Source organism: Hordeum vulgare, chromosome 5H (genome assembly GCF_904849725.1).
Source record: "Hordeum vulgare subsp. vulgare chromosome 5H, MorexV3_pseudomolecules_assembly, whole genome shotgun sequence".
In the NCBI taxonomy this organism is placed as follows: Eukaryota; Viridiplantae; Streptophyta; class Magnoliopsida; order Poales; family Poaceae; genus Hordeum; species Hordeum vulgare.
Window position 1 is genome coordinate 545328230 of NC_058522.1, and position 27655 is coordinate 545355884.

The window sequence follows — 27655 nt, forward strand, 5'->3', positions numbered from 1 at the left end:
ACTGAAGCCATTATACACACGTTTGATTAGTTGATCTAGATTGAACAATACGAAGCAAGGATAGATATGGTGACAGGTACCGTGAGCTTATTGACATTAATAATTAAGAGATGTCCTCTAAACTGGTATGTTGCTTCAGGCCTACTGTTTGCTGATTCTTCAATAAGTGTTGATATATGCTATGAAGTCAACGTATTTTAGGTATGTAAAAACTTAAATAGTAGCATGTTTTGATAGAGAATTACTATAATGTTGTGCCTTTTTACAAATATATGTGTCAATGAAAGTTGGACCAGGTTGTGAGGTGGTTGTCCAGTGAGGTCTAACACACATGGAGTCCACACTAAGAATACGATGGGTAGGATGCACAACGAAAATTGTGATAACAGACTTTAAAAATATATGTATCCATCGGCCGTTCAAACCAAATATTGATAAGGCTCGAACCAACTTAACAGTAGTCCCATGTGTTCCAACTAATGTTTTGTTTAATTAAACCCTAAACCCCACTTCACACTATTCCCGTGCGTGCAAACTAATTTTTAGTGTAATTACAGAGATATTTATGTGTAAATTCACGCAAATTTGCAAGCATGTATCATGTTTCATATGTTTTTATTTATTCCTATAATTTTATAGCAGAAATAGACACGCACAACAACGCGCACCGTCATGGTCTAGTTCATAAATGAAGTGTCACATAGAGTCGTGGATGAAACAAAATAATTGCTTCTGTAGAGCCGTGGATAAAGTGCCACATAGAGACGTGGATGAAACAAAATAAAATGCCACATAGAGCAGTGGATGAAACAAATAAAGTGCCACATAGACACGTAAGAGAGGGAGATACGGTGCAAAGGAACATACCTTCTGCAGAACCGTTTTATTTCTGCAAATCTTCGTTGATGTACGAGCGACACGCAACACTTCCAGTTACCCATCTATGACCTATAAATGCAAGCTTAAAGTTTAATTCCTGAACTAAACAGGCAGGAATAATGCATCCGTACAAATGGCCTCACCTTCATATTTCTTAGACAGCGTGTCACAAAAAACATAGCAACAACCGGTTCTTCCTTGGCCAATTCAATAACTTCATCACCAGCAAACTCCAAGGAAGCCTGACCCCAGAGCTCCACACTGGCTTGCTTGTCTCTATAAACAGCAAAGTAAATAAGATTGTTATAACAAAAGAGAAGTGATAGGGTCATAAATATCAGTACAGATAAATATCAGAAGCACTATATCATAGATCCAAATTTGCATATTTGCTTTTGCATCCGCATCAACCACCAAAAAACAATGTAAAAAGATAACATGAACTTTGCACACTAGCGGGACTAAATCATGAATTGCACAGAACAATAAATGAAGGAAGAAATTTTGTGCATGAATTCTTCACCAGAGCAAACAATACCCACTGCTCTAGTTATCGGCAGAACCTAAGAAACATAAACTGAAAACCAATATGACAGGCTCTGAACCATTTGTCGATACAACATACTGTAAGCCTTATAAAAGAACAAAACTTATTTTCTGCTACCCAATTTGATGCCAAATTTGTCTCCTGGTCAACAGTGGAAAAGAGAAAGGTATTCACTAAAGCAAGTGAGGTGAAAAAAAACTCCTTTGCGGGGACGAGCTTCTGGAGGCCCCACCTCTTCCAATAAACCAAGTGAGTATGTCCGCTTGGGAGAAGTAGATATGTGGTTTTTCACTGGCCTTGTAAGCTTAATTACTTGAACCGCCTTGAGTGTATTTACATTTTTTAGTTCTTCCTTTTGCATCAATATTTATGTTTAATTATGTTTGTTCATTGGATTGAGCGCCACTTGCTTATTTCTTGCATCTTCCTAATCCTAATTGCTTTTTTCCAGTTTCCGGACGCAGTTATCTACACAGACTACCTTCTAGGTAGTACTACATGAACACCAATTGTAATCAAGAGGGTACCATTTTGGTACAAACTGACCTTGTTTCTTCATAATATGAGTATTAGACGAAAGAACATCAGTGTAGACATGACTAAAATCTATATCTATCCCTCTCATCGATAGTAAGAAAGCAACAGAAGGATACACTAACAATCAAGACAAAGCACATGAAATATATTCTTTAGGAATGACCGAGTAAATAGATGAACAGAAGAGAGCACACCATGCACAAACGTGAAGGGCACAGTCATGAGAAAGGCGCTGCAAGGACCTGTAAATCAGTAGCAGACAACATCACAAGGACCACGGGACTGTAGAGCATAACACATATTAAAAAAGCAAGACATTCCAGGAAATGGTAACAAAGGAATTAATACAAATAAACTGTCAGCTTTCTAATTTTCAGGTGTTTGCATCTAAAGGGTCATCCTAAATATATCATTATCTAACCACATGAGTAATTGCTAGGATGTTTTACACACAACTTTTACTAAAATCGTACCAACCCTACCATGCATACTCTCACTTCACCAGTTCATCTACTGGACACTAAACTACCAAAGATCTACCATAAATATTGGCATTCATTAGTATGCAAATCAGATTTGCTTTCAATTAATTTTATCTTCCATCTCTTTAACGGATGTTCAAAATGGAGCTTTTTCCTGTTATATCTTATATGGCTCAAAAAGTAAAAGTACACAAATAAGTTTCTGAATATGAACACAGAGAGATCAGGAACAAAAATGAGGCATCATATAACAGTATCAATGTGCTTCGATATCACTGGAAAAAAATACCCTCCATCACTTGATTTTCCCAACGGTAAAAGCCATTCAAGATACATTATGTCTGAACCATAGCAATAATCCAGTTCAATGTGTGAATATACCTATAGTATTAGATAAGAATGAAGCAGCCAAATATAAATGACAATCTAAAACTATACATGTATATGTTCTTGAAACACATAAACTGAACAGGAAATCTAAGCCCACCACTCAGAGAAACATGTAGTGGAGCAACCAAACCATATTTAGAAGTATTGGACAGCAAAGAGCAAACTATTAGCATTATTCCAAAATCTATTATTCCGTAGATATATGATACATCCTTGATAACTAAAAAGTTATAATAATCACACAGCATGGTTAGCTTGCTACCTTTGTGATTAACATTCCTGATATACTTTTAAGTCTTCATGCATTAGAACAAGAAACGGTGTGCCGGTTAACTTTGCAGTTTGCAACGTCTTAACAAAAAAAAGAATAGTGATAGAAGACATACAAAACCTGCATGACATATTGTCCTGCATAAGTTCCTGTATTTGTAGAACTCTGACCAGAGTCCACACACTTGAAGCAGGCTGGAGCTAACAACAAACTTAATATGAAGCTCCTTGCGATGAATTAAGAAAAGGAACAATATTCCATCTCCATGGATCAATAGCCCAGAAAATGGCCTAAATGCTACTCTGAATTGCACTCCAACTGTATGAGATTACCAGTGAAAGGGGACATACTGCACCAGCTCTCTTTGAATTAGACTCGAACTCCCTCTTCAGATGGAGTCCACAGAACCTGCAAAAAGGGACCAATGAACCAAAATAAATCCCACAAATCAAATCTCAAAATTGAACCAGGAAGAAGATTAATCGACCGTCACGGCATACTGAAGGTAGCCGTCTCCAGGTCATCTCATCCGCCGGCGACGGGGAGAGAGAGGTGTGGGCGACATCATGCGGGTTGAGTGGGTTGTGGTAGGTGGAAGAGGAGGCGCTCCCGCTAGGGATCCACGCCGGTCACTCGGAAAGGGATGAGCAAAAGGTAACTTGGGATTTGGAATGGGGAGGAGCGAAAACTAACTTACGGACCCATGTACATCGAGTTCGACGGCTATGGCTTCTTCTCTGCAGACTCCCTTGGCTTCTGCCTCTTCCACTCCCGTCGCAACACAAGGACGATCTTGGGGATTCATGGCGGGTGGCATCCGCGTTGGCAGTCCCATGATAGCAACGCGGCGACCGGGGCGAACGGCGCGGTGAGCGGGAGGAGGCGGGGCGAGCGGCGCGACGCGGCGTCCTACGTGACGAGCGGGCGAGCGGCGCGGCGCAGCGAGCGGGAGGAGGCGGGGCGAACGGATTGACCGCGAGACGACGTGGGGTGGGCTATTAGCGCTAACGAAAACTGCTTAGTGAAAAGACCTCGATGACGCCTAGAGGGGGGGGTGAATAGGCTATTTAAAAACTTCTTCGGATTTGGCTTGAACCTAATGCGGAAATAAACTAAGAGGGTACTTGTCAAGCACAAATCCTAAATGCACTAGGCACTGCAACGTGTATCAACAACACGATCTACCAAGATGGACACAATACAGTTACTAACAAGCACAAGTAAGTTACACAAACTTACTTGAGCTATATCACACGACAAGTAGGTGAACGACACAAGATACTAGATCACACTATATCACACGATATATCAAAAGATGCAAGTGTGAACGTGTGGATATAGAGGGTATGCTTGAATGATTAATCTTGTACAAGAAATAGCCAACACAATATAATGAGCACAAACAATACGCAATGTATGTATGCTCAAGTAACACAAGTAAACCACAAGTAAGGAGTTAGGGTTAAGGATAACCAAGGTCACTGAGATGAAGATGTATCCCGATGTTCACTTCCTTGGAGGGAAGCTAGTCACCGTTAGAGAGGTGGATGTTACCACGAAGGCACACGAACGCCACGAAGGCTCACCCTATTCTCCCTTTGAGATAACACCACGAAGGCATTTCTCAACCACTAGTGGTAAGCCTTTGAGGTGGCTTCCAAACCCTCACAAACTTTTCCGGGGGGTAATCACACGGATTGATTCCTCTCCGAAGAACTCCTACCGCCTAGGAGTCTTCAACCTCCAAGAGTAACAAGATCACGGGGAATGCTCAAAACTTGCTCAAATCTCTAATAGCTTGGGTTGAGAGAAGGAGAGAGAGATGATCTATATTTTGATTGGAACAACTCTCAAAGGGGCTCACAAATGCTCTTGGATCTAAGATTTGGTGTGAGAAAATGTGTGTGAGGTAGAAATGTGTTCTTATGAGGATAAGGCTGTGTTGGGGCGCCCTCTCACGAAGTGGGAGGGGGGTATTTATAGTGGGGAGAGAAAAACAGCCGTTGGGGACACTTTAAGTCACACAGGGGTCGGACATCCGGAAGTTCACGGATGTCCGGGCGTCCACAAGGGGTCGGACGTCCGATAGGGGGTCGGACGTCTGAGGGCTGTAAATATATCTGGAACCACTGTGGAGTTGAACAGGGACCGGACGTCCGGAGAAGGCCGGAAGTCCGAGTTATTCGACTCAAACTTCTCTGGTGCAAGATTCCAGATTTCCGAAAGAGGACGGACGTCCGGCCCTCGGACGTCCGGAGGGAGCCGGAAGTCCGAGTTATATGGCTCAAGTTTCTCTGGTGCAAAGCTCCAGATTTCCGAAGCTGGTCGGACGTCCGGAGGGAGCCGGAAGTCCGAGTTATATGGCTCAAGTTTCTCTGGTGCAAAGCTCCGGATTTCCGAAGCTGGTCGGACGTCCGGGCCTCGGACGTCCGGAGGAGGCCGGATGTCCGAGGCACTGGTCCTGTTTTCTGATAACAGCGGAGCAGTGGAGATGTGGTAAGAGCAGAACAGTGGATATCTAGTTTGAGCAAGTTCATCACAAAACCTGTGATCCCCTCTTAATAGTGTGGGATCCCTAAAGACTCAAGAATTATAAAAGGGGTACCGATGATCCATACTTGAGTGTATACTTTTATTCGCTGATCATTACTCCGCACCACTAATGTCAAAGGAACTGATACCTTTGAGATAGCCCTTTCACTTGAGCTTGATGTTGTTGTTCCTTCTTGGCTCAAGTTGAGAGCAAGACATGATGAAGTCTTCAAGCAGCTCTCCCATACACAATGTGGAAAGCCTAGCTTATGTATTCATCTTCATTTGTCCACCATGTGAGCATCCACAAGAATCAAGCATGTAGTGCTCAGGAATGCTTATCTTGATCTTGTCCTTGTTAGCACATGAGCTTGTCCTTATCAACACATGATCATTAGCAATAGTTTCAATGATATATTCGTGCTGATCCACTTGAACTTGCACACCACAATCTTGATGACGATCACCACTTGACGTCATCCTTCATGGGTTGTATGAGATCTTCTTTTGACGCAAGCCCATGGAAGCACACCTAACCCCCACATAGGACTCTCACAAAGACCATGGGTTAGTACACAAACACGTAATGGATAATGCTTACCATACCATGGGATCACTTGATCCCTCTCGGTACATCTTATACGCTTTGTGTGTTGATCATATTGATTTACTCTTTGTCTAAGATCTTGATCAACCTAGTGTCTCTATGACCATTCTTTGGATAATACCTTGAATACCATCTTGGTCATCATATAAACTCCTTTAACCCAACAGATGGACTTCAAGAAGTGCCTATGGACAAATCCTATAAATATAACTTAAGGCAACCATTAGCCCATAGGAATTGTCATCAATTACCAAAACCACATATGGAGATATATGCTCTAACACTTAGTTTAGTTAATGAAGTAGACAGACCGTGGATTAAGAGTATGGAGGGTTTAGATGTAAAGATGGATCTGCCCTCTCGTGCTTTTAATAGTAGAGATGGGGTGTTTTGTTTTTACCTGTTCTTTTGCCCCATAGGCTATATGGGTTTTGCGTCCAGTTCGCCTTATAAGCTGGATTATGGCTTTTGATTTGGTCTTCCTCATAAACCGGATTTCTACCTGGTTTCCCTTAACCGGCACATTCCCCCCCCCCCCCCCCCCCGCGACATGTTCAAAAATAAATAAATTATGTTTGTTTCCAAGTTTTAGTTTGACAGCTTGCATACACAAATTCCACTTGATTTATGACAAAAATATACAGTTTAAAACAGGATAATTGAAGAAATGATGTACCTAATTGGGGAATCCAAGACTAAGAACTTCATCTCTTGTCTCGCCAGCTTCACATATTCCTTTACAATCATGTGAATAACTGCTTCCTTTCCCAGTTCAGTCCATAATGTGAAAACGAAATGGTTAGTTATTTGATGATAATCGACATAATCCATGTCTCAACGCATTATATATTTTTATTAACCTGATATTCTAAACATAACTTAAATGGAAATTGTATCTTGGTATCACCCACGGCTGGATTCTGAGATTCATGACAATCCTCTCAACGGTGAACCAAGAACCATACACCCATCAGGAACATGGAGGGCCATGACAGAGGCCAAGTGATGCACATGTACCACTTTGATTCTAATGATGTACATACGGTAAAAAAAACATTTCCAGTTTAACGAAGTACATTTTGGACCGCATTACTTGGCCATTCGTACAAGTTTTTACCTATTTAATCATTAGTGTAACAAAATCTAGTTGTGCACACATTTGATTTGAGCAAATCTTACCTTCTGATTTTGGTAGACTGCAAATATCTCTAGTAGAGAACTTACAGCAGAAGAATCTATTTTAATGTGTCAGGTGCAACGCTATCTCGGTACAGTGCTAGTTAAACTCCTTAATAAATAGCAAACAGTACTGTTACAAATCTCAATATGTAGGAGCGCCACAACCATGAATATGTAGGATGCATGTTGACAACTACTCCCTCTGTTCCTAAATATAAGACCTTTTAGACATTTCACTATGGACTACATACGGAGCAAAATGAGTGAATCTATACTTTAAAATGTGTCTATATACATCCGTATGTAGTTTATAATGGAAACTCTAAAAGGTCTTATATTTAGGAACGGAGGGAGTACATACCCTGAATATGTAGGATGGTCACAACAGAAAAGGTGCTACAATGGCTCATGGAGGAAATCTGAAGAAGATAATCATTTGGGTTTAGAAAGAGGCGGAATACAAAGAAGATAAACATTTTTGGTTCAGAAAGAAATGCAAAATCTAGAGGATAATCATTTGTGGCCATTTTGGTTAAGTAGACAGCCTCAAGATTATATAATCCAGAGCTTTGCATACATTTACAAATAAAATATTAATAGCAATGCTAATTGTCTAGTCATGTAAAAATATGGAAGTTGGTAGAAGGTACAACACATGATTGGAGATAATTTTGTCTTTTAGTAGTGCAAAAATTATAAGCAAGCACAAACTGCACACAAGGTGTGTCCGAACTACAGGAGGAAAAACTCACATGCATTCAGGCACCAAGGCGCATCTACTGTTCCATTGAACATCCTCCACTGTCACTGCTACAAACCACCACCTCACATGCATTCTTCCCATGCTTCAGCGCAACTGACCAAGACCAGCTCCTCTCTTTCCTAACATCAAACGTCTGGCCAAGGAGCAAGGCATGCTAATCAAACAAGGTTATATAGATTGCAAATTTAATATTTGTCATATTACCTCTTATATTTCTGAAGCAAGGAATCATACCAAAAAAGTATAGATATGATCTTTGCAAAAATAAGATCAGTAAAGCAATGTAACCCACTAAAATACCTCTGATTATTGTTGTCCAAAATGTACAACAGACAATAAATATTTTAGGCCAGAAATGAAGAAACTCACATCAACCTCCACAAATTCGGTAAACATTTCAAAAGGCTGCTTCTGGATGAAGTAATATGTAGTAAAGAAGTGTCACTGATGAGAATGCGTGGAGTAGGATATGTAGCAGAGTGTATTTACCACCAATCAAGAAAGCATGATTCAAAGTCTTCCCATTGAATCTTGTATTAGTTGAAGAAACAAACCGATGGAGCCAGAATGTCGAAATATGCTCTATGCAAATTCCTACAAGTTCTATTTCTTGTGAATAATTATGTCCCGACTATAACAGTGTCCACTGTCTAGATCCTTTTTCAAAACAAAAAAGTCAACTATATTGAATGTTATTTGTAGCAGTTTGACTGCAGGTGTTGTTACACACATGATACATGACATTTACCCTACCCGGGGTGTGAGATCGATACAATATGTCACTGAGCTAATTATGCTGGTGGAGTGGTGGTGATGAACGATAGATAGATATAGCTCACCCCATGTTGTACTCTCATGATCATTTCAGTTGCATCTAAGCATCACTCCTCGTTGAACAGCAGCTTCCATCTCCTTGGACTCAGCATGCGGCTAGGCTGTCAAGGACATGAAGGAAAATCAATATAAATCAATTGATGACCAATACACACCGGTCATTAATCTCTATCTTAATCAGCTTTGGTGATTCCTGAAATTTCATATTGCATATACATAATGATTTATGCTTCTGTTGTTATAGGATCACACAGATGTTCAGATGGGAACAATTCATAATGCAGAAAACAAATAAGTGGGTTGAAGAAAGGACATAAGCTGAGGAGATCGCGTGGGCGCGCCTTGGGCTTGAAGCGCGACTTGGGGGCGTCCGTGCAGTTGGGGCGGGTGGGGTACTGGGTACATGGTCTCCGGGTTGTCGTGCGGCATGCCAATAACATCATCTCGCTTGATCTTATTTATCCTCCTTAATTGACCAGAACGGAGACAGATTGATCAATACGCTGATGATGGCCGGAGGATTGATTGTTTACAGCAAGCTGGACCGGATGAGGATTATCAGAGAATCGATCGCCAACAGAGACAGGTCAGGATTGAGATGCTCTGATTCCTCTCCTACTTGATATGTGTGAGAGAGAGACTAATCGTTGTTCGAAGAGCCTGCTCGGGGCTATGCTCATCGGCGCCAACGGTCCCACTCCCTTCATCCTTCTTCCACGTCTTCGCCGATGCATGGGGCGCGGGGCGGTGGCTGTGGGGAGGAGGTGCGGCGAGCGGCGCGAGCAAGCCAGCGGCGTGGCGCGGCGAGCGGGGGGAGGCGGGCGACCAGGGCGACCGGGAGGAGGCGGGCGGGCGTGGCGAGCGGGGGGAGGCGGGCGGGCGAGCTTGGCGAGCGGGGGGAGGCGGGCGAGCGTGGCGAGCGCCCCGGGGGTGAGGGGTGGGGGGAACCGGGGCGACCAGGAGGAGGCGGACGAGCGTGGCGAGCGAGGGATTGACCGTGAGACGTGTGGTGGGCAATTAGCGCTTTACGAAAACTGTATAGTTTCGTTAACAACATTTTTAAACCATTGATTAAGTGATTAGACGGTTTAGATTGAGAGTTGGATCTGACCTCTTGTACTTTTAATAGTAGAGATAAAAAAATAGCCACATTTGCATGCACGTACGGTTAGCAATCCCGGCATGTACTGGCGTGTCATATCTGACCCACAGTCAGCCTCTGATGTCATCCGGCGCGGTGCACTTGTCATTCTTTATTACAGAAAACGCCTTGGATTGTTTTGTAATTAAATAAAAAAATCTTGCGGCAGCGGAACAGATAGACCTTGTCTTTTTGCTAAAAGGCTCCCCCAAAATGCTAGCATTCTCACTCATCACCGCTTCGCCTCCCTCCTCTTTCTTTTTACAAATTAATTAGTCACTATCTCTTTGACTCATCGACGGAAAAATATACTCTCTGTCGGGACAACGTACCCCAAACAAACATAACTGATGTGGGAAAAAATATCCATCGCGACAATTCATTTTTAGACCGCAAAACATATACAGCAATGCTCACTGTAATTGTGGTATAAAAAGTGACCCATGTCATTTTCTTCAGAGATGGCCATCGAATGGAACTGTAATTAATTATATGCATCATTCGGTAAGCTTGCACAATGTATGTAAATAACCCATATAAACACCTTTTTTCTCGAGTCCGACAAGGTACTACAGTTTCTAGATTTTTGGCGTTTTCGCATTTTTGACACACTTGAAACAATAAACCAAATAAAGATTGAGTGTGGCTAGGCCTCTGTCAACTGAGACTTAACCAAATCTCAATAAAATGACATAGCATATACTTTCTCCATTCTTAAATATAAGTTTTTAAAAAAATTCCATTAGAGGATTACATACGAAACGAAAAAAGTGAATTTACACTTTAAAGTGTGTCAAATATGTAGACATTCGTATGTAGGGCCTGTTTGGTTCCCAGCCACACTTTGCCAAGCTAAAATTTGGCAGCCACAGTTTAGTTGGCATATGTTTGGTTTTTGCCACACTTTGGCTTGCCATACTTTATTGTCGTTATGGTCCATTTATCATAGAGCCAATTTTTTTGCCAACTTTTGCCAAAGTTTCACGTTCGTTTTTTCAGCCACACTTTGTGGCTTGCCACACTTTAATGGCTTGCCACACTTTGGCTTGGTAAAATTAGTCTCCAACCAAACAGGCCCGTAGTCTCCTAGTGAAACCTCTAAAAAGGGACTTATATTTAGAAACGGAGGGAGTATGAAAGAAAAAAAAAAGAAATTTTGCATATATAGCCATGCAAAATCTCATGAATATAGCATCGGCTATGTCATAACCAAGTCTGGTTTTGCAACGCTGGTAAAGATTTATAACACAAATGTGTGTAAAAATAGCTTTAACTATCTTGGTTTTCCATCGATCCATTCAGAATTCCATCAAGTACAAAATCCTATATGCAAGGTCCACATGCCCAACATAAAGAGTTAACTATGCCAAGACCATAGATCTCGCATTTACATGAGAAAATATATTTCAGATAAAAATTACATGAGAAAGTATTTATTTTAGTTTCTTCCTCCCTTGGTTCCGGACGAGAGCACATGGGGATATACAAAAAGTTTGACTTGTGTGCTTGCTCATGTCACTAAAGACTTCATCATACTCGTTCTAGTAGCATTCTCATACATATTCCAACCACGTGAACTATATTTGAAGAATCCAATCCCATAAGGCAACCCTGAAATGAATATAGGAATTTCAATTAGGTCCTTAGAGAAGCCAACAACATGTTTCTCCCGCACACATCAACGAGCGTCGTGGTCATGCTTGATGTCGCGTCCGGAACACCGCATCATCGAAGCCAACAAGAATTTGAATCTAAAGCGGAGAAGTCGTCGAACTACGCCAATAGATGCACTACAGGAAAACTGCTTATAGATGGAACCATACTAGTGGCAAACATGTACACTCGTAATCTGGTCAGTTAACAGCGGCAGATGGCTCGGCCTACTCACCACTGGTATGATTGGTCTCTAGTCAGGCATCGGACAAACTAACCAGTGGTGGACATGACATGAGGATCGCTACTCTACATCACATACTAGGGACGGTCTATGTATCACGCCCATCACTGAAAATCTTGGCCCAAATTTTGTTCAGCGAGTGGGCAAGCCTTACGAGTGGCGGGCACACTGGGTTGCCTCGTCAAAGGTCACTATTATCCAACGGTTATTTTGACAATTCATTTTACACATATACCAAGGATGATCCTTCTGTTTTTGTGGAGGTTCTGTTCGTTTTGTTTACTTTTCAGTAGTTTATTTTTCATTTTGTGTGTATATTTTTTCATTTTCATTTTTATGTTTTTTTAATATTTTTTTGTCCAATGGTTACTTTGACAATTCATATTAGACAGATACCAATGAGATAGTTAGCAAATGTGAAACCCACGGGTGCTATTGGGCTTGTCATGTAGGATGATCCTTCTGTTTTATGGAGGTTCCGTTTGTTTTGTTTACTTTTCAGTAGTTTTTTTTATTTTGTCTGTATCTTTTTTTATTTTCATTTTTATGTTTTTCTTTATATTTTTTTGTCCAACGGTTATTTTGACAATTCATATTAGACAGATACCAAGGAGATAGTTAGCAAATGTGAAACCCACTGGTGCTATTGGGCCTGTTATGTAGGATGATCCTTCTGATTTTGTGGAGGTTCCGTTTGTTTTGTTTACTTTTCAGCAGTTTTTATTTCATTTATGTTTTTTTATATTTTTGTTTCTATTTTCAAATTTGTGAATATGTTTAATTTACGAATAATTACTTAAATTTAGGATTATAGTTAAAATCATGAAAAAAATCGAATATGTGAATATTTTAAAATTCATGAGCAATTTCTCAGTTCACAAACTTTTCCTAAAACATCAAGCATTTAAAAAAATGACCATTTTTGAAAAATCTAATTGTTTTTGAAACCATGAACACTTTTAAAATCCTTGAACCTTTTTAGCACTTGTGGAAATATATTAATATTTTTGAACACATTTTTTATTTATAACCATTTTTTAAATTCTTGAACCTTTCTTAAAATTTGTGAACATTTTTTCAGACTCATCCTGAATATTTTCAGAGAAATTCTAAATTATTTTAATAGAACGAAAGCCAGTTGAAATAATAAATTGACTGGAAAACTGAATGGAAAAAAAATTCCAACATAATACAGCGTTATATGTGTTGTGCAGACCTGCGCAATTGCTTGAAATTTAAATTTATCTTAAAATTTGTGAATGTATAAAAAGTTGACCAAAATGAAGTAAGAATTGACCGATAGACCGACCAGGAAAAAATGCTAGTATAATATGCACGTGCATAGAAGATGGTCCTGATATTATCATGCAGGGCCCACACACCAACCACACCTTCACAGACAGGATCCATCTTGAATGGAAAAACACTGAAACGATCCTAACCCTTTGTTCATATGGAACTTAGAGTATCTACTGTCCGACCTTTTAAATCCGTCTCAATGTTTGGACAGGCTGTCCGGCCAGTGTTCGGTTGTGAAACACCGATGCAGACAGGATCTTAAACGGCCCTCAAATACTCAACTGATTGACACCCCTCATATACAAACTAAATATAAAGCGAATATGAGGCGCTCGAGCGCCTAGACGCGTCCGCCATGTCGGACCTGACAGCCCGACCCATCGCAAATTGCATCAAATCTATCCCCTCGGCCTACCGGATTCAATTGCTCCCTCCTCTTTTTTTTTCCTCCTCCGCATTGTCTGTCTCGTAGCTCCGCCACCGCACGCGCTCCGCAGCCTTTCGAGCGCCCGTGTCGCCAGCACCGGCACAACACTCACGTCTCTCGTCTTCGTCGCCGTTCCAGACGCCACCACGATACGCTCAGCAACTCCCGAGCTCCCCCTTGCACTCTATGTGTTCGACACATTGTCCAACCTAGATTTTTTTTATCTTTTAAGAGAAACGATGAATTCCGATGCTCATGTGGATCATGTGGACCTACAATGAAAATAAAAGAGTTGGTGATTGAGTTCTGCACTTTAAATAATTTTTATATAGACACTATTTATTTTCGCTACCAAACATTTGTTATTTACATGAGACCTTGACGTGTATAATCGACGTGCATGGAGTTGCTTGAATTTAAGAGTCCAGATTTAAGATATGTAAAGGCAGGCAGGAAGAGGGGCTTTTTGGATGAGTCTGCGGGCGTGTCCGGACACATCCGCGGACGTATAAGGAACGGAGCATGATTATGGAAGAACAATTACTAATGGCATCTCACGCTAGACCCTAACAAAAGACATTTGCTGGTTTAGGAACTAGCGTGATACGTCGTTAGTAATTGGTCTTTCATAATTAATCATATAATTGTTTTTTCATAATCATGTCATTTTGATCCCATCTGCAAAAAATTATTAGCGATGGAGATGTCCTTAGTAATTGTTCTTCCTTAATCATGTCATATTGATCCCGCAAGAAAAAAATTGTTACAAGGTAAGCTGAAAGTCATCAAGACAAACACATGTATTTTTGCGGTGAAAACCAGACATTTCCCAGAGATGGGCATCCTACAGGTCCACGTGTACAACCTACGTAATCAGAACAAAAATGGATGCAGCCACAACCAGAAGAACGGAGGGAGTGCGGGCGCCCTTCCACGCCGAGCTGGGCACCACCACCGGCCTCTGCCCCTGCATGACCGGCGGCGCTTCCACCGCCGGCGAAGTCGCCGTCTCATCCACCGACGACTCCGGCGGCAACGCTGCTGCAGAATTGAAAATCGTATATTCAGACAAACGAATTAGTTTGCAACTTCGATACGCTTACGGTAAGAGCAGAAGGCCGTCGAAGATACTTACGCAGAGGGGGCAGCGCCGGAGCAAATGCAATTGGCCCTGCAAGTTCATGGTTCAGTGTTAATCAGCTTCAGTAATTTTCACTCAGTAGTACAATGGCAATGGCAGCCTAAGCAAGAAGAATTAAGTTACCTGGAGCTGGGATCTGCGTCGCTGTATCTGCAGATCACAAAAAATGGAAAGGTTTAAGAACTTTTTTCGTCAATCAGAGCTCAGTCTGTGCAGTGAACAGAAATTGTTGCAAGTGGAAACGGACCTCTGCAGACGAGCGGGACGGAGATGGATTTGCAGACCCTGGGGAGGGAGATGGCGAGGGTGCGGTTGATGGGGAGGCCGAAGGGCACGTTGCCGGTGAGGATGAGGCAGGCGCAGTCGGCGCCGGTGCGGACCACCCCGGCCACCGCCCTGCAGCACTGCAGCGTCGGCGACCCCCCGCCGTTGGTGCTCCCCGTCACGAAGTTGAGGCACGGCGTGAACGTGCTGATCAGCGACGCCGTGCACGACGTCGCCACCCCCGCCTGCCCCGACACCGCCGCCGGCAGCACGGCCACGGCCACGGCCAGCACCAGCACCATCGCCGCCGCCACGCCCATCGCACCGTCACGTTTCATAGCCTGATCATACAACTGAAATGTACAAAGGTTTTTGAAGGAGCAAATTGGACTGTGCAGGATCCCGCGCGGTTTCGCGCCATTATATATGCATCTGGTTGACGGCGCCTCTCGTGTGTGTGGTTAAGAAATAAGAATGTTCCAGGTGGTAGATGAGCGTTTGGCCATGGTGGTTGCGCGAACCGCTTGTGCTGATGCGTTTAGGTGATCAGGACGTCAGGTAGCTGGGATTGTGACCAGATGAATCCACAAAGTTTGCAGGTGCACTGCTCTCTCTGTCTTGGAGACTCCGACTGACTCGCCATGAAAACGAAGTCCAAAGATTTGGCGAGAAGTTGACCGAACAATGGCGAATACGTATGGAAAGCCTGGGCTTACCGGTGCGGCGCTACCAACCTAACAATGGCGAATACCTATGGAGTATCATGGACCATGGTCTGTCAGTGTCAAGAACGAGACTGGTTCTTGCTACAAAATAAGAGAACTGTCCGTGCCAGTGCACTCACAGTTCGCGCATAGAAGGCGAGCAGGAACCACGCCAAGCCCAATGGGAGCGTGTCAGCACGGCGTCTCGCTGCTCGGCCTTGTCCTGGCAGTGGCAGCCGCGCTGCTGGCGTGTCGGTGCACGGCGCAGGCGCAGGCGCCGGCCCCGGCGCCCTCAGGCGGTGGCGGGGGCTCTGGGTGCATGCCGGAGCTCGTGAGCCTGTCGCCCTGCATGGGCTACATGTCGGGCAACGCGACGGCGCCCGGGGAGCCGTGCTGCGCGGCGGTGTCGGGCGTGCTGCGGTCCAGCCCGCGGTGCCTCTGCGCGGTGCTCGGCGGCACGGCGGCCACGCTCGGCGTCGCCCTGGACGGCGCCCGCGCGCTGCAGATGCCAGCGGCGTGCAGGGTCCAGGCCCCGCCCGCCAGCCAGTGCGACGGTAAGTTCACATTTCGCAAGCACGAACAACACCACGAGCAGAAGATAACGTCGTGCCATTCGTGCAGCCATGGGTGCTCCGATGTCTTCTCCGGCGGCGCCCTACGATCCGGACGTTGCCCCTGCAGGTACGTGCAGAACCTCCTGCAGATATATTTTTTTGGAGTAGGCTCGTGGAGCTGATCGGAGCGCATCATACTGAGCTAATCGAAGCACCATTTTGTGTCTCTGGATCTGACGCAGGGTCGGGATCCAAGGCCGCTCCGACGCCTCAGGGCTCCTACGGGAACGTCAACAGAGCAGGAAGCACAAGTATGGCCGTCGCCGTCGCCGTCGCCGTCGTGGCAATAGCTCTGATTCGTCGACCCTGACAACTGCTGAATTGGCCCCGGGCACTGTAAATGGACGATCGGAAATAGCAGAGGCCGAGACCCCGTTAAACTTGAACGTTTTTTTTGAGGGGGGGGGGGGGGGGGGGGGGCTTTTGAGCAAGGCTTGAATGAATGATGGAGAACAGGAGGTCTCATTGCACCCAGAGGATCCATTAGGACAACTCTAACCGGTCCCTATAAATAAATGAGGATCCGGGGAAGTAAACTCTTAGTGGACTATTTATACTCCATCAAGTTTTGATATGACCTAGCCAATCCCCTAATTATTGACTTTTCTAAACTTATGCAATTCTAGTGTACATTATAACTACGTATCAGCACACATATAGAAACTAAAGGTAAATATAGATGTTCAAGAAAATCATGAACATAGTTTAAAAACCGAATCCAAAGTCTTCTTGGTCTTCTTCCTCTTTGGATGACGACGAGTATTCCAAAACAATCTTCCTCAACCTCTTCATCGGATCTTAAAAAAAACATCTTCACCTATAATTCAAATGTGTAGGTTCAATCCATACGTCTCGGTTTAAAAAGAAACGTGCAAGAAACTCACCTAGTCAATTCATCGAACACTTGCGGCGTGGTGGTGATGCATCGGCAGTTGCCGTCATTTCCGCCAAACCAATAGGTGGTGAAGTGTGGAAATGACATGCAGCGGTGCAAAAGCAAGGTCTGGAGAAGCAGCCGTCAAAGTGGAAGAAAAATGTTGTCAATCTGATGAATCGGTTATGGTGACAATGGCGGCATTTCACCTCGATTCTGGCAACGACGACAGTGGAAGAACCGTCTCGTGTCGGACAGAAGGGTGGCCAGGGCCAAGGGAGGCAACACAGGAGCAACATGGGAGAGGCGACCAAAGGCACGAGAGTTTTGCTCGGAGCGGTAGCGGTGAAGTAAAAAAATAGGATTGGGATAGGCGCGGTCCCTTCGTAACCAGTCATCCATGGTATCAAATAGATCATTTTCTTCTTTAGGAACTCTACCAAAGGCTATAGTCATAGTGATCCTTCTATTCAATTACTTCAACCATTTCCGAGCACCTCATATCGCTTTCCAAGGCGACTAAAGTTATTGTTTTCATTTTTATAGAATTTCAAGATTACAATGGATCTACGAAAAGATCGTGTATTTACAACTACAACGGAATAGTATACAAAGTCAACACCAATGATGGGTCCATAAGCAGTGACAATCGCCCTATTAATACTCGCTTTCGCTACGGCTCCGGTGGGTTCCGTTCCCTTAACCAAGCCACTGCCTATGAGTCGTCGGCTCATTCTTCAACAGGCACGCGGTCAGAGATCACTTTCCCCTCCCACTGCTTGGGAGCTCAGCACGGTTTCACGTTCTATTTCACTCTCCACTGGGGGTTCTTTTCACCTTTCCCTCACGGTACTACTTCGCTATCGGTCACCCAGGAGTATTTAGCCTTGCAAGGTGGTCCTTGCTGATTCAAACGGCTAGTGATGCTTTCGGCTAGTGGACTTTAGCCATCTAGGGTGCGGCAGTCGGGGGGATAATTTATCCTCCGCTAACGGCCATTGGGGATTGGCAAGATGCACATTAGAGGAGAAAAAACAAAATTATGTTGCTCTAACGCCCAATAGGTATCGGTTAGAGTTGCCCTTACTAGAGTAGTCAAATCTAACCCTCCAAACGTTTCAGATGCGTCCATGGACAACGCTGATCCGTCACTCAGCTGTCCTCTTTTGTAACCACAACTTTTGTTTTTGAAATCTTAAATCCATGCCAACACATGCACACTTATCATTTGATGATACAAATATAGGTTATAGTGAATACCTCAGAGCATCTTCAACAGCCGCGTGAAAAGGGACGCGCGCGCGGTAAACCGTCATTTTAGCGCGCGCGGGACGGAATGGCGCGCTCCAGCGGCGGCGGAAAAACAGCGCGCGCGGTAACCGGTTGCGCGCGAAAAGGCGGCAGCTTGCGCGCCATTTTTGCCGCGCCGCTTCGCGCGCGCCTATAAAAAGCGCAGCGCTGCCGCTCCCTCGCACCGCCACCCCTCCACTCTCTCTCTCCCTCTGCCTCTCGTGCCACCGCCGCTCCAGCGCGCCGCCACCGCTCCAGCGCCCTGCCCCCGACGCGCCACCATGCCGCCGCGCCGTCGTTCTGCGTCCGGCTACCGCGGCGTCCGCGAGCGCCCCAACGGCGGGTTCTACGCCGATATACGCTCCGGCGATCTCCGACTTAGCCTCGGCACGTACGACACGGCGCACGAGGCCGCCCGCGCGTTCGACGCAGCGGCGTGACGCCTATGCAGGTCGCGCCGCCAAATGAACTTCCAGGACGTCTACACGCTCCAGCAGGCGTTAGACGTCGCCCCGCCGCCTCGTGGAAACTCCGCACAAGACCGTGCGGAGCACACTGCGCGGCAGCGCCGCCTCCTCGTCGCCCAGGAGGACGAGCGGGTCATGGCGGAGTGGCGCCGGCGCCACCCGAAGGACGTCGCCTACGAGCAGGAATATTGGGCAAGGCGCCGTGAGGAGGACACGCGCCGGCGCCGCGAGGAGCGGTTGGACGGGCGTCGGCGGAAGGCATTGGCGAGTGCGCAGGCCGACCTCGTCAATGCAGGCGGGAGCTCCTTCTTCACTGAAGAAGACGGGCGTTGGTTCGACATCTGGCTGTCAACCTCTGACGACACCTACGACGATGATGATGGTGCAGATGATTGGAGCGACTGAGATTTTAATTTTTATGATTTCGAACTATCTAGCACCGAATTATCTATCTATGTGGGCGCTGCTGGAGCGGCGTGGGCACTACCTTATAGCGCGGCTTCTGGAGCATGCGACTAACCCCGCGCTAAACCAGCCGAAGCGCGTGCGGCAAACGCATTTTTTGGGCGCGGCGCGAAGCGTGGCTGTTGGAGATGCTCGCACACAAATAAATAAAAACCATACATGAAAATACATAGTTTGAATGTAAAATTTATTTGAAGCATTTTGGAGCTCTGATTTTTTTTTTGGCATGACTTCCACCAATGTAATTTTGTCATGAAATCTTACATGCACAACAAACATCTGTAAACATAAGTCAAAAAACTGAATTTTCTTGATTTTACTGTTCACTAGCTGTATGCCCGTGCGTTGCCACGGAGCAATAGAATATATAATGAAACAAATACTCCCTCCGTTCCTAAATATAAGACCTTTTAGACATTTCACTATGGACTACATACGGAGCAAAATGAGTGAATCTATACTTTAAAATGTGTCTATATACATCCGTATGTAGTTTATAATGAAAACTCTAAAAGGTCTTATATTTAGGAACGGAGGGAGTATAACACATCTGATTCCCTTTAATAATAGTTGAATACTCTAGTTGAATGCCCACGCATTGCTATGAAACAACCAATTTAGAGGAACTCTAGTAGAGTCATCGTGTTCTAGTAGAGTCGTCGTATTGGCATCTTATAATATGTATGGAGCGCACTCCACAATAATGAATACACCATATATGTTTGAATGGAGAGTATATTTCAATTAATCATGACAGACAAATGAACTTCATAATGTGACGCCGTATTTGCAGATTTGGGGAAGGTGTGTTCAAGTCACATGGCAACCACAACCTTATTTTTTGGGGGACATGGCGATCTTTAAATACAAAATCGATCAATTCCCTTCTGAAGGAAAAGGTATTATCATGTGTGTAGTGAGCACTTGTGCATCTCAATCCAAAAAAACTTGTGCATATTCAAATTTGCATTCTGTCTTAGATAATAAACATCGTGTGTTCATTTCCACATACAATACATCCTTTTTTTATAGCCGGGGTAGAAACTGAGCCAACACAAGCAAATATGTCATACAAATTAAGTGTCCCTGATAGTGTAGGAATTAGGATAACAACAAGTTACTCGAAAATAATAAAAAAGTACAAACAATCTTATATTATAGATAACCTTTGCTATGACTTCATAGATGACATTTGCTTTGACCGAACATGTTCGTACCGAGCACTATTAGTGACAAGATCAAACAAAAATGAAACAACTACAAAAAAAAACATGACGTAAGAAACAACTATCATTCCCTACCGCGCGCGCATTATGTTACAAGGAGATATATTGTAGGAAGAAGATTGTACTTTCCTGTGAAACATGCAAGTCTAGATAATGAGTAAACTTACCGAGTCAATCAATGATTCGCCATGGATAAGAATCACCTACTTGCCAACACCGTAAATAACCAATGGAAAAATAAGTCACAAAGAAATGCTATCATATTTTATGGCAAAAGAGAAAAATAAGTATGTATGTTAGAATCATCGCCACCAATAATTTTGTGTTGAACTTGAAGTTGAAAGAATCCTGTGCACAAAATATAGAATGTAGAATTCACGGTTTTATTCACCCCAAAGCATAGGTATCCAATCCAATCTTCGCCAAAAAAGTGGCAAGACGGTCACACCAGACTGCACAAAAACAACGATAGCATGTAACGTTGCTGCTGCTAGAAAAATGTGCCTCACAATTACCCCTAAAACATATACGTCACAGTTACGTATAGAAAAGTACGTGTATAGACTTCACAGTGATGCTCAAAGGTAACGAATTTAACATACTTGTGGGCAGATGTAGAGTGTCTGAGAGCATAGGAGAACATAAGATGTCATCATGGGTATTCTTTCTATAGAAAGTCTATTCTTTTGAATTCTCCGCGATGTCATACATATATGTGCATGCTTGATTGTAGTAAAACATGAAAAAAAAATTTCTAGAAAATTTATTAAACAACTTTTCTGCATGAAATGGAAGTGCTGCTTATGTAAAATTAAATAAAAAAGGAGCACATAATCTGTGCTTGCCTTGCAATGAAGGCCTTTGCAAAGCTAACATATACGTCAAAGATATATTTATATTTCTCTCATTTTCATATCCATGATTGTCGGAAGAGCTTTTCCTTTGCTTTTCTTCTCTTTTTTCCAACAAGCATCTTGAAATAGACGAAACTCAATGAAGGAAACAAAAGTTGATGTTCAAAAACCCACGAGCTTTAGCTAAAACTTTATCATAAAGTTCTGAAGTTATTTTAGAACAACTTCCCAAACTTCAGCTCTAGCTGTTTATCCATGATAGGGTCCACAAATTAGTCATAGCCTAAACTAATTGGTCGGGATCAGGAGAGCTTGACAAAACTTCAGAAAGCTAGTTATACCAAATTTGTATGAATAATGAATTAGTGCATGCTGAACTTGATATCTACACAAACAAAAAGGTGTTGCTTTATATACAAAAGATGCCAAATGGATGTACCAGAGTAGTTACTAACCTGCAGCTGCGACATGCGAGAGGTCGTGAGTGGATGTGTTTGCAAACATTACCAGCAAGAACTCTTCCACAATAGAGCCATGATCAGTACAACAAGCTAGAACTGAAACTTATTCTCCATCCATGTGCCAATCTATGACTCTCACACAACAGTCCTATATGCAAGTTATTACAGTACCTTTTCAATTAATGTCGGATGAGGATGAGCACCACAATAGTTGTTGTTCTTGCCGCTGAGGAGGCAAGCTAGAACTCTTCCACTCCGTTGTGCATCAGTCTCTCACTCTCCTCTCTAGTACTCCACGAAATATATATGTGCAAACCTATGATAATCAGACAATTGTGCAGCAGCCTCTCCTCTCTAAATCTCCACACACACGCGCGCGCACACATAGAGGACAAGTACGAGAACTACACAGTAGATCATCCATAACTAAAAATCCTATGCATCAATGCATGTATTGAACATATAAAGCATTTTTTACGATGGGAGCCACAATTAGGAAATCGCTTAGTTTTCTGGATTCAGGCAACATTCAGAAAACAACAGGTGTTAACTGGACAAATCGAAGAATTACCTAATGGGTGAAGCTACAATTACGTATAGAAAAGTACGTGTATAGACTGCACAGTGATGCTCAAAGGTAACGAATTTAACATACCTGTGGGCAGATGTAGAGTGTGTGAAAGCATACGAGAACATAAGATGTCATCATGGGTATTTCTTCTTTCTATAGAAAGTCTATTCTTTTGAATTTTTCGCGATGTCATACATATATGTGCATGCTTGATTGTAATAAAACATGAACTCTTTTGTTTCTAGAAAATTTATTAAACAACTTTTCTGCATGAAATGAAAGTATTGCTTATGTAAAATTAAATAAAAAAGGAGCACATAATCTGTGCTTGCCTTACAATGAAGGCCTTTGCAAAGCTAACATATACGGCAAAGATATATTTATATTTCTCTCATTTTCATATCCACGATTGTTGGAAGAGCTTTTTCTTTGCTTTTCTTCTCTTTTTTTTTTCAAGCAGCATCTTGAAATAGACGGGAGTAAGTGAAGGAAATAAAAGTTGATGTTCCAAATCCCACGAGCTCTAGCTAAAACTTTATTATAAAATTCTGAAGCTATTTTAGAACAACTCCCCAAACTTCAGCTCTAGCTGTTTATCCATGATAAGGTCCACAAATTAGTCATAACCTAAACTAATTGGTCGGGATCAGGAGAGCTAGACAAAACTTCAGAAAGCTATAATTGAATAGAGATGAATAAATTACATAGCTGGCAAATAGAACAATATATTACATGGTCTAAAATTTATTATAGAGATACCAACTGCTGCTATTATTATTTAAAAGTTGTTAAGGGTGGGAGGGTAACCATCACGACGACGATAGATTCTCCTTTAATAATAGAGATATATCGGGTGCCGGTAGAGACATGTCTCCATTCAGTCAATGACAAATAAAAGTGAAGATCCTTAGAACTCAAACATGTTGTCATCTACTACCACTGTCAAAGCATATGCATCATGCAAGTTACAGTAACGCAAATTAACTCACCTCTTTATTCAATTGTTGTAGTTCTGATTTTGTGAGCCGGGCAACCTTTGTCGCTTCGTTAACATCCTTCTCCATGCGCCTTTTGATATCTGCAATTCAGTAAAAAGAAACATATTGGAAAAAAATGGAGAAAGGAAAAATTGTTTGCACTGTCATGTCTGAAGAAAACAATGAAAATTGTATATGGTACCTTTCATAGCTGATGCCTCAGTGACAACCTTGCAAATAGAACCAACTTCCAGTATCAGTTATATTTAATATAGAGATACCAACTACTGCTACCGATTATTATGCAGGGTAGAATCACAGATCAACAACCACGACCATGACCATGGAAGCCACCCGCGCATGCCCGTGTTGGGTATGGCTCATCGTCGCAGGGCTCATCTCCATCGTGGCCTTCGTCCTATTCTTTCTCTTCGTAATACCCGGTGACACCTTCTAGTCTTCTACTCCATCACCATCGACTCCGCCACCGGCCTCAACTCGCCGTCGCCAACAGACTTTTCGATGGCCCGCCCAGAGTTCAACCTCACCTTCCGCCTCATCACCAATGGCCTCCGGAGCAGCGTGTGCGTGGACGCCGGCATCTACGCGGAGGTTTCCTATCGCTGTGTCCCGCTCGCTGCCAGCACCGTCATGCCGCACGCCCGCACCAGATCTGCGTCAGGCCTGGGAAGAAGAGCGACGAGCCCATGTTCGCGAGGGGAGCCCGTGTCCGTCTGCCGGGGTACATGATGGACAGCCTCGGGCCGACGTACGGAGCGGGGTGGAGGCGTTGGGCGTCACGCTCAGGCAGTCCGATGGTGATCGAGCCGGCGAGGGTGAGCCGGTGGCGGAGTGCGGAGCTAGGCGGGTCGGGGACGTCGCCGCTAGACAAAATCTAGCTTTCTGGGCTGCGTGGCGTGGGTTTTGGCGCGGCTGGGTTCGCCGGCGGCGAGGGGGTCGGGGTGGTCGGGATGTCGTGCGGGCTGGTGGGGCGGGGGCGGGGGTGGGCGAGCGCGGGGCTGAGCGATGGGGAAGACGTGGGCAGGGTGGTGGGGGACTGGGGGTTATCGTTTCGTAACAATGTACGACGCGGGGAGGTAGTGGGCTTTTTAGTGCACCGGTTGTTTTTTTATTTAATCGTCTGGTTTATGGAGGGTTGAAAAAAATCGGTAAAAGTGCTAGCGGCAGGAGGTGCAGATCGTACGAGGTTGAACCATCACGACGACGGCAGATCCTCCTTTAATAGTATAGATACCAGAAGCATTGCTTCTGGCTGTAGAAACGTACTTTCGTGGATTGGGTCACTTTTTTACTTTCATGTCTACTCACTGATCAAACATGTTTACCGGGGGGGGGGGGGGGGGATTCGAGGATCCGGCTGTAGATGCTCTCTAAGAACATCTTTAGGAGACCCCTTAAATCGCGGAACTGAGATTACGGTTTTCAGTCCGTGAAAAACGTGTTTTAAGGATCGGTTCGAGTTGCGACCGAACAGAACCCTTAAAATTAAGCTGTAAAATTAAATATCTGCTTTATATTCTTTCTCAAGTCTTCTTCTTTCTCTCGTCCGTGTCCATAGACACTGCACGAAGCAGTCAAATAAGAAACCACGAGCGTTCACAACAGTGCACGAAGCTAGCTCGTCCGTGGCCGGATCGATTCAGGAGCTCCTCCTTCATCGCCGTAGCGAGCTCCTCCGTACTTGCTCGAGTTTTCGACAAGAATTAATTCAAATGGCCAAATACGGAGCCGCGGTCGCTGTAGCTAGCTAGCTAGCTTGCTCGCTCAATCGGTTCGAGCGGGCGGAGGAACTAACTAGCTAGGTTGCTCGCTCAATCGATTCGAGCGGGCAGAGGAACTAGCTAGCTAGCTCGCTCAATCGATTCGAGCGGGCAGAGCAGCTCACTCAATCGATTCAAGCCGGTAGAGGAGCTAGTTAGCTGAATGGATTTGAGCAACCACGGGCACGCGCAACGGCCGGGGCTGGCCGCCGGCGTCCGGGGACAGGCAGGTCGACGTTCGGGGCAGCGCACGACGGACGTGGATGGCGGATGCGAAAGTTTCCGTGGCAGTTGGGCTTCCGACAATTACTCTCTTTCGATACAAGGCACCGTAGAAGCGGACGCGAAAACTGTGTTTTTATAGATCGGGAGGAGCTCTTTATTATATCCTTTAAAAAAATTACAGGTCAGAGTCATATATGTGTTCTTTTCGGCCTGTTTTTTTGGTCTAAAATTGTAAACCGACGATTATTTTACAACGTCGTGAGTTATACGGATCCAGTAGAGATGCTCTATCATAGCCCGGCCGTATAATTCCTCGATATGCTTCCTCTGTGTCTTTTTTTTCGTCCATAAAAATAATTTGCGTTTCCTAAATGGAAAACAGATTGCTTGATTATTAAAAGAAAAGAGTCATGGTCAGGCTGACCATTGACTGCACTGTAGGATGTAGGCTGTATCCGGCTTTCTTCGTCGCTTCCCCCCACCTCCCTTTGCCGTTCCCATCGGCCATCTGCATGGACACTTGCCTACTTGTCCCTTTCTCTCAATTTTCCAACAACACCTCATAATTTCCACTTCACGGCAAACTTGGTCATCAAGGTTCCTTCCTAAGTCACAATTTGTATGTGGTGTGGTCAAACGGAGCGTGCGCTTGCTCTGACAGGTTCTAGCTATAAACACGGCCAACATCTGCTCGCCGTCGCAAAACAGAGCACGCAGCTCACAAGAAAATGGAGCAGGTGGCCGGCCAAGGAGCGCAGCCCGCCAAGAAGCCGGCCGTGGAGGTGACGCTCCGGCGGTTCGGCCTCGACGACGTGGACGCCATGATGGCGTGGGCGTCGGACCCGCAGGTGGCCGCCCCATGCCGCTGGGAGCCCTACGAGTCCACGGAGCCCCTGCTCGCCTTCATCCGCGACGTCGTGCTCCCGCACCCCTGGTTCCGGGCCATCTGCCTCGCCGGCGGCGGCGACCGCCCCGTCGGCGCGATCTCCGTGTCGCCGACGGACGACGGCGCCTGCCGCGCGGAGCTCGGGTACGTGCTGGCGCGCGCGCACTGGGGCAAGGGCGTGGCCACGGCGGCCGTGCGGCGGGCGGTGGCCGCGGTGTTCGGCGAGGTGGAGGGGCTGCAGCGCGTGGAGGCGCTGGTGGACGTGGCCAACGTGGCGTCGCAGCGGGTGCTGGAGAAGGCCGGGTTCCGGCGGGAGGCCGTGCTGCGGCGGTACTGCGTGCTCAAGGGCGCCGTCAAGGACATGATCATCTACAGCTTCATCTCCACTGACACTCTGCTGCTCGACTGATTGGTGTGCCCGTGTGAGTGTGATGCCGCTTGATGTATGTCCATGCGAAGAAAGAAAAATCGGAAATTCTAATGAGAAGCGAAGAAAGAAAAATGGGAAATTCTAATGAAAAGCATGTGCACGGCTGCGTTGAAGTGTGACGGGTGAACTAGCAAAGATTTTTTTAGTGTTAAATTTTCAAAAAGTTTTATCTCTGAAACTATATAAATTCAATTGACAATCTGTTTTCGTCGTTAGCTTTCTTGCAACGAGATCTTCAAAACTAGATCCCATGTCGACATGTTTCGATAACTTTTTTTTTCATCGATAATTGCCAGATTACTATTATTTAGTTGTTAGATTATGAGACACTTAATAGCCATATTTAATTAACTTAGTTGTCAACTTGATAATCGTGTGTATAGATTTTGTGTGCTTGCTAGTTTAACTACGCCGACTTGTCATATTTACTAACAATTACCAAAAACAAAACAAAAAAATTGTGGCCATCGGTTTTAAAAATGTTGAGTTGTCATATTTTTACACGTTATCGTTCTAAAAAAGTTGTTTGTGCTTGCCCGTTCGATTATGTCGAGATGTCATATTTATACATAATTTCTAAAAAATATGGTGATTAAGTACGAGCAAAAAAAAATAAGTATGATCACGTGAGATCCACAAT

At 44.4% G+C, this 27655-nt stretch overlaps 3 protein-coding genes across 3 annotated transcripts; 2 read left to right on the forward strand and 1 right to left on the reverse strand.

The window, feature by feature from the left end:
- Nucleotides 1-14561: 14561 nt before the first annotated feature.
- Nucleotides 14562-15592, reverse strand: LOC123398799 (non-specific lipid transfer protein GPI-anchored 16-like). Its single transcript, XM_045093254.1, has 4 exons — nucleotides 15174-15592; nucleotides 15050-15076; nucleotides 14921-14956; nucleotides 14562-14826 (listed from the first exon to the last, which is right to left on the reverse strand). The coding sequence occupies exons 1-4, from the start codon at nucleotides 15526-15528 to the stop codon at nucleotides 14651-14653; spliced, it is 594 nt and encodes a 197-aa protein (XP_044949189.1). The 5' UTR covers nucleotides 15529-15592; the 3' UTR covers nucleotides 14562-14650.
- Nucleotides 15593-15943: 351 nt separating this feature from the next.
- On the forward strand, nucleotides 15944-16915 carry LOC123397218 (non-specific lipid transfer protein GPI-anchored 2-like). The gene is made up of 3 exons (XM_045091853.1): nucleotides 15944-16448; nucleotides 16516-16575; nucleotides 16691-16915. The coding sequence occupies exons 1-3, from the start codon at nucleotides 15944-15946 to the stop codon at nucleotides 16816-16818; spliced, it is 693 nt and encodes a 230-aa protein (XP_044947788.1). The 3' UTR covers nucleotides 16819-16915.
- Nucleotides 16916-26307: 9392 nt separating this feature from the next.
- LOC123398801 (uncharacterized N-acetyltransferase p20-like) lies at nucleotides 26308-27106 on the forward strand. The gene has a single exon (XM_045093256.1). It carries the CDS (start codon nucleotides 26428-26430, stop codon nucleotides 26992-26994), a length of 567 nt encoding a protein of 188 aa, XP_044949191.1. The 5' UTR covers nucleotides 26308-26427; the 3' UTR covers nucleotides 26995-27106.
- The last annotated feature ends 549 nt before the right edge of the window (nucleotides 27107-27655 follow it).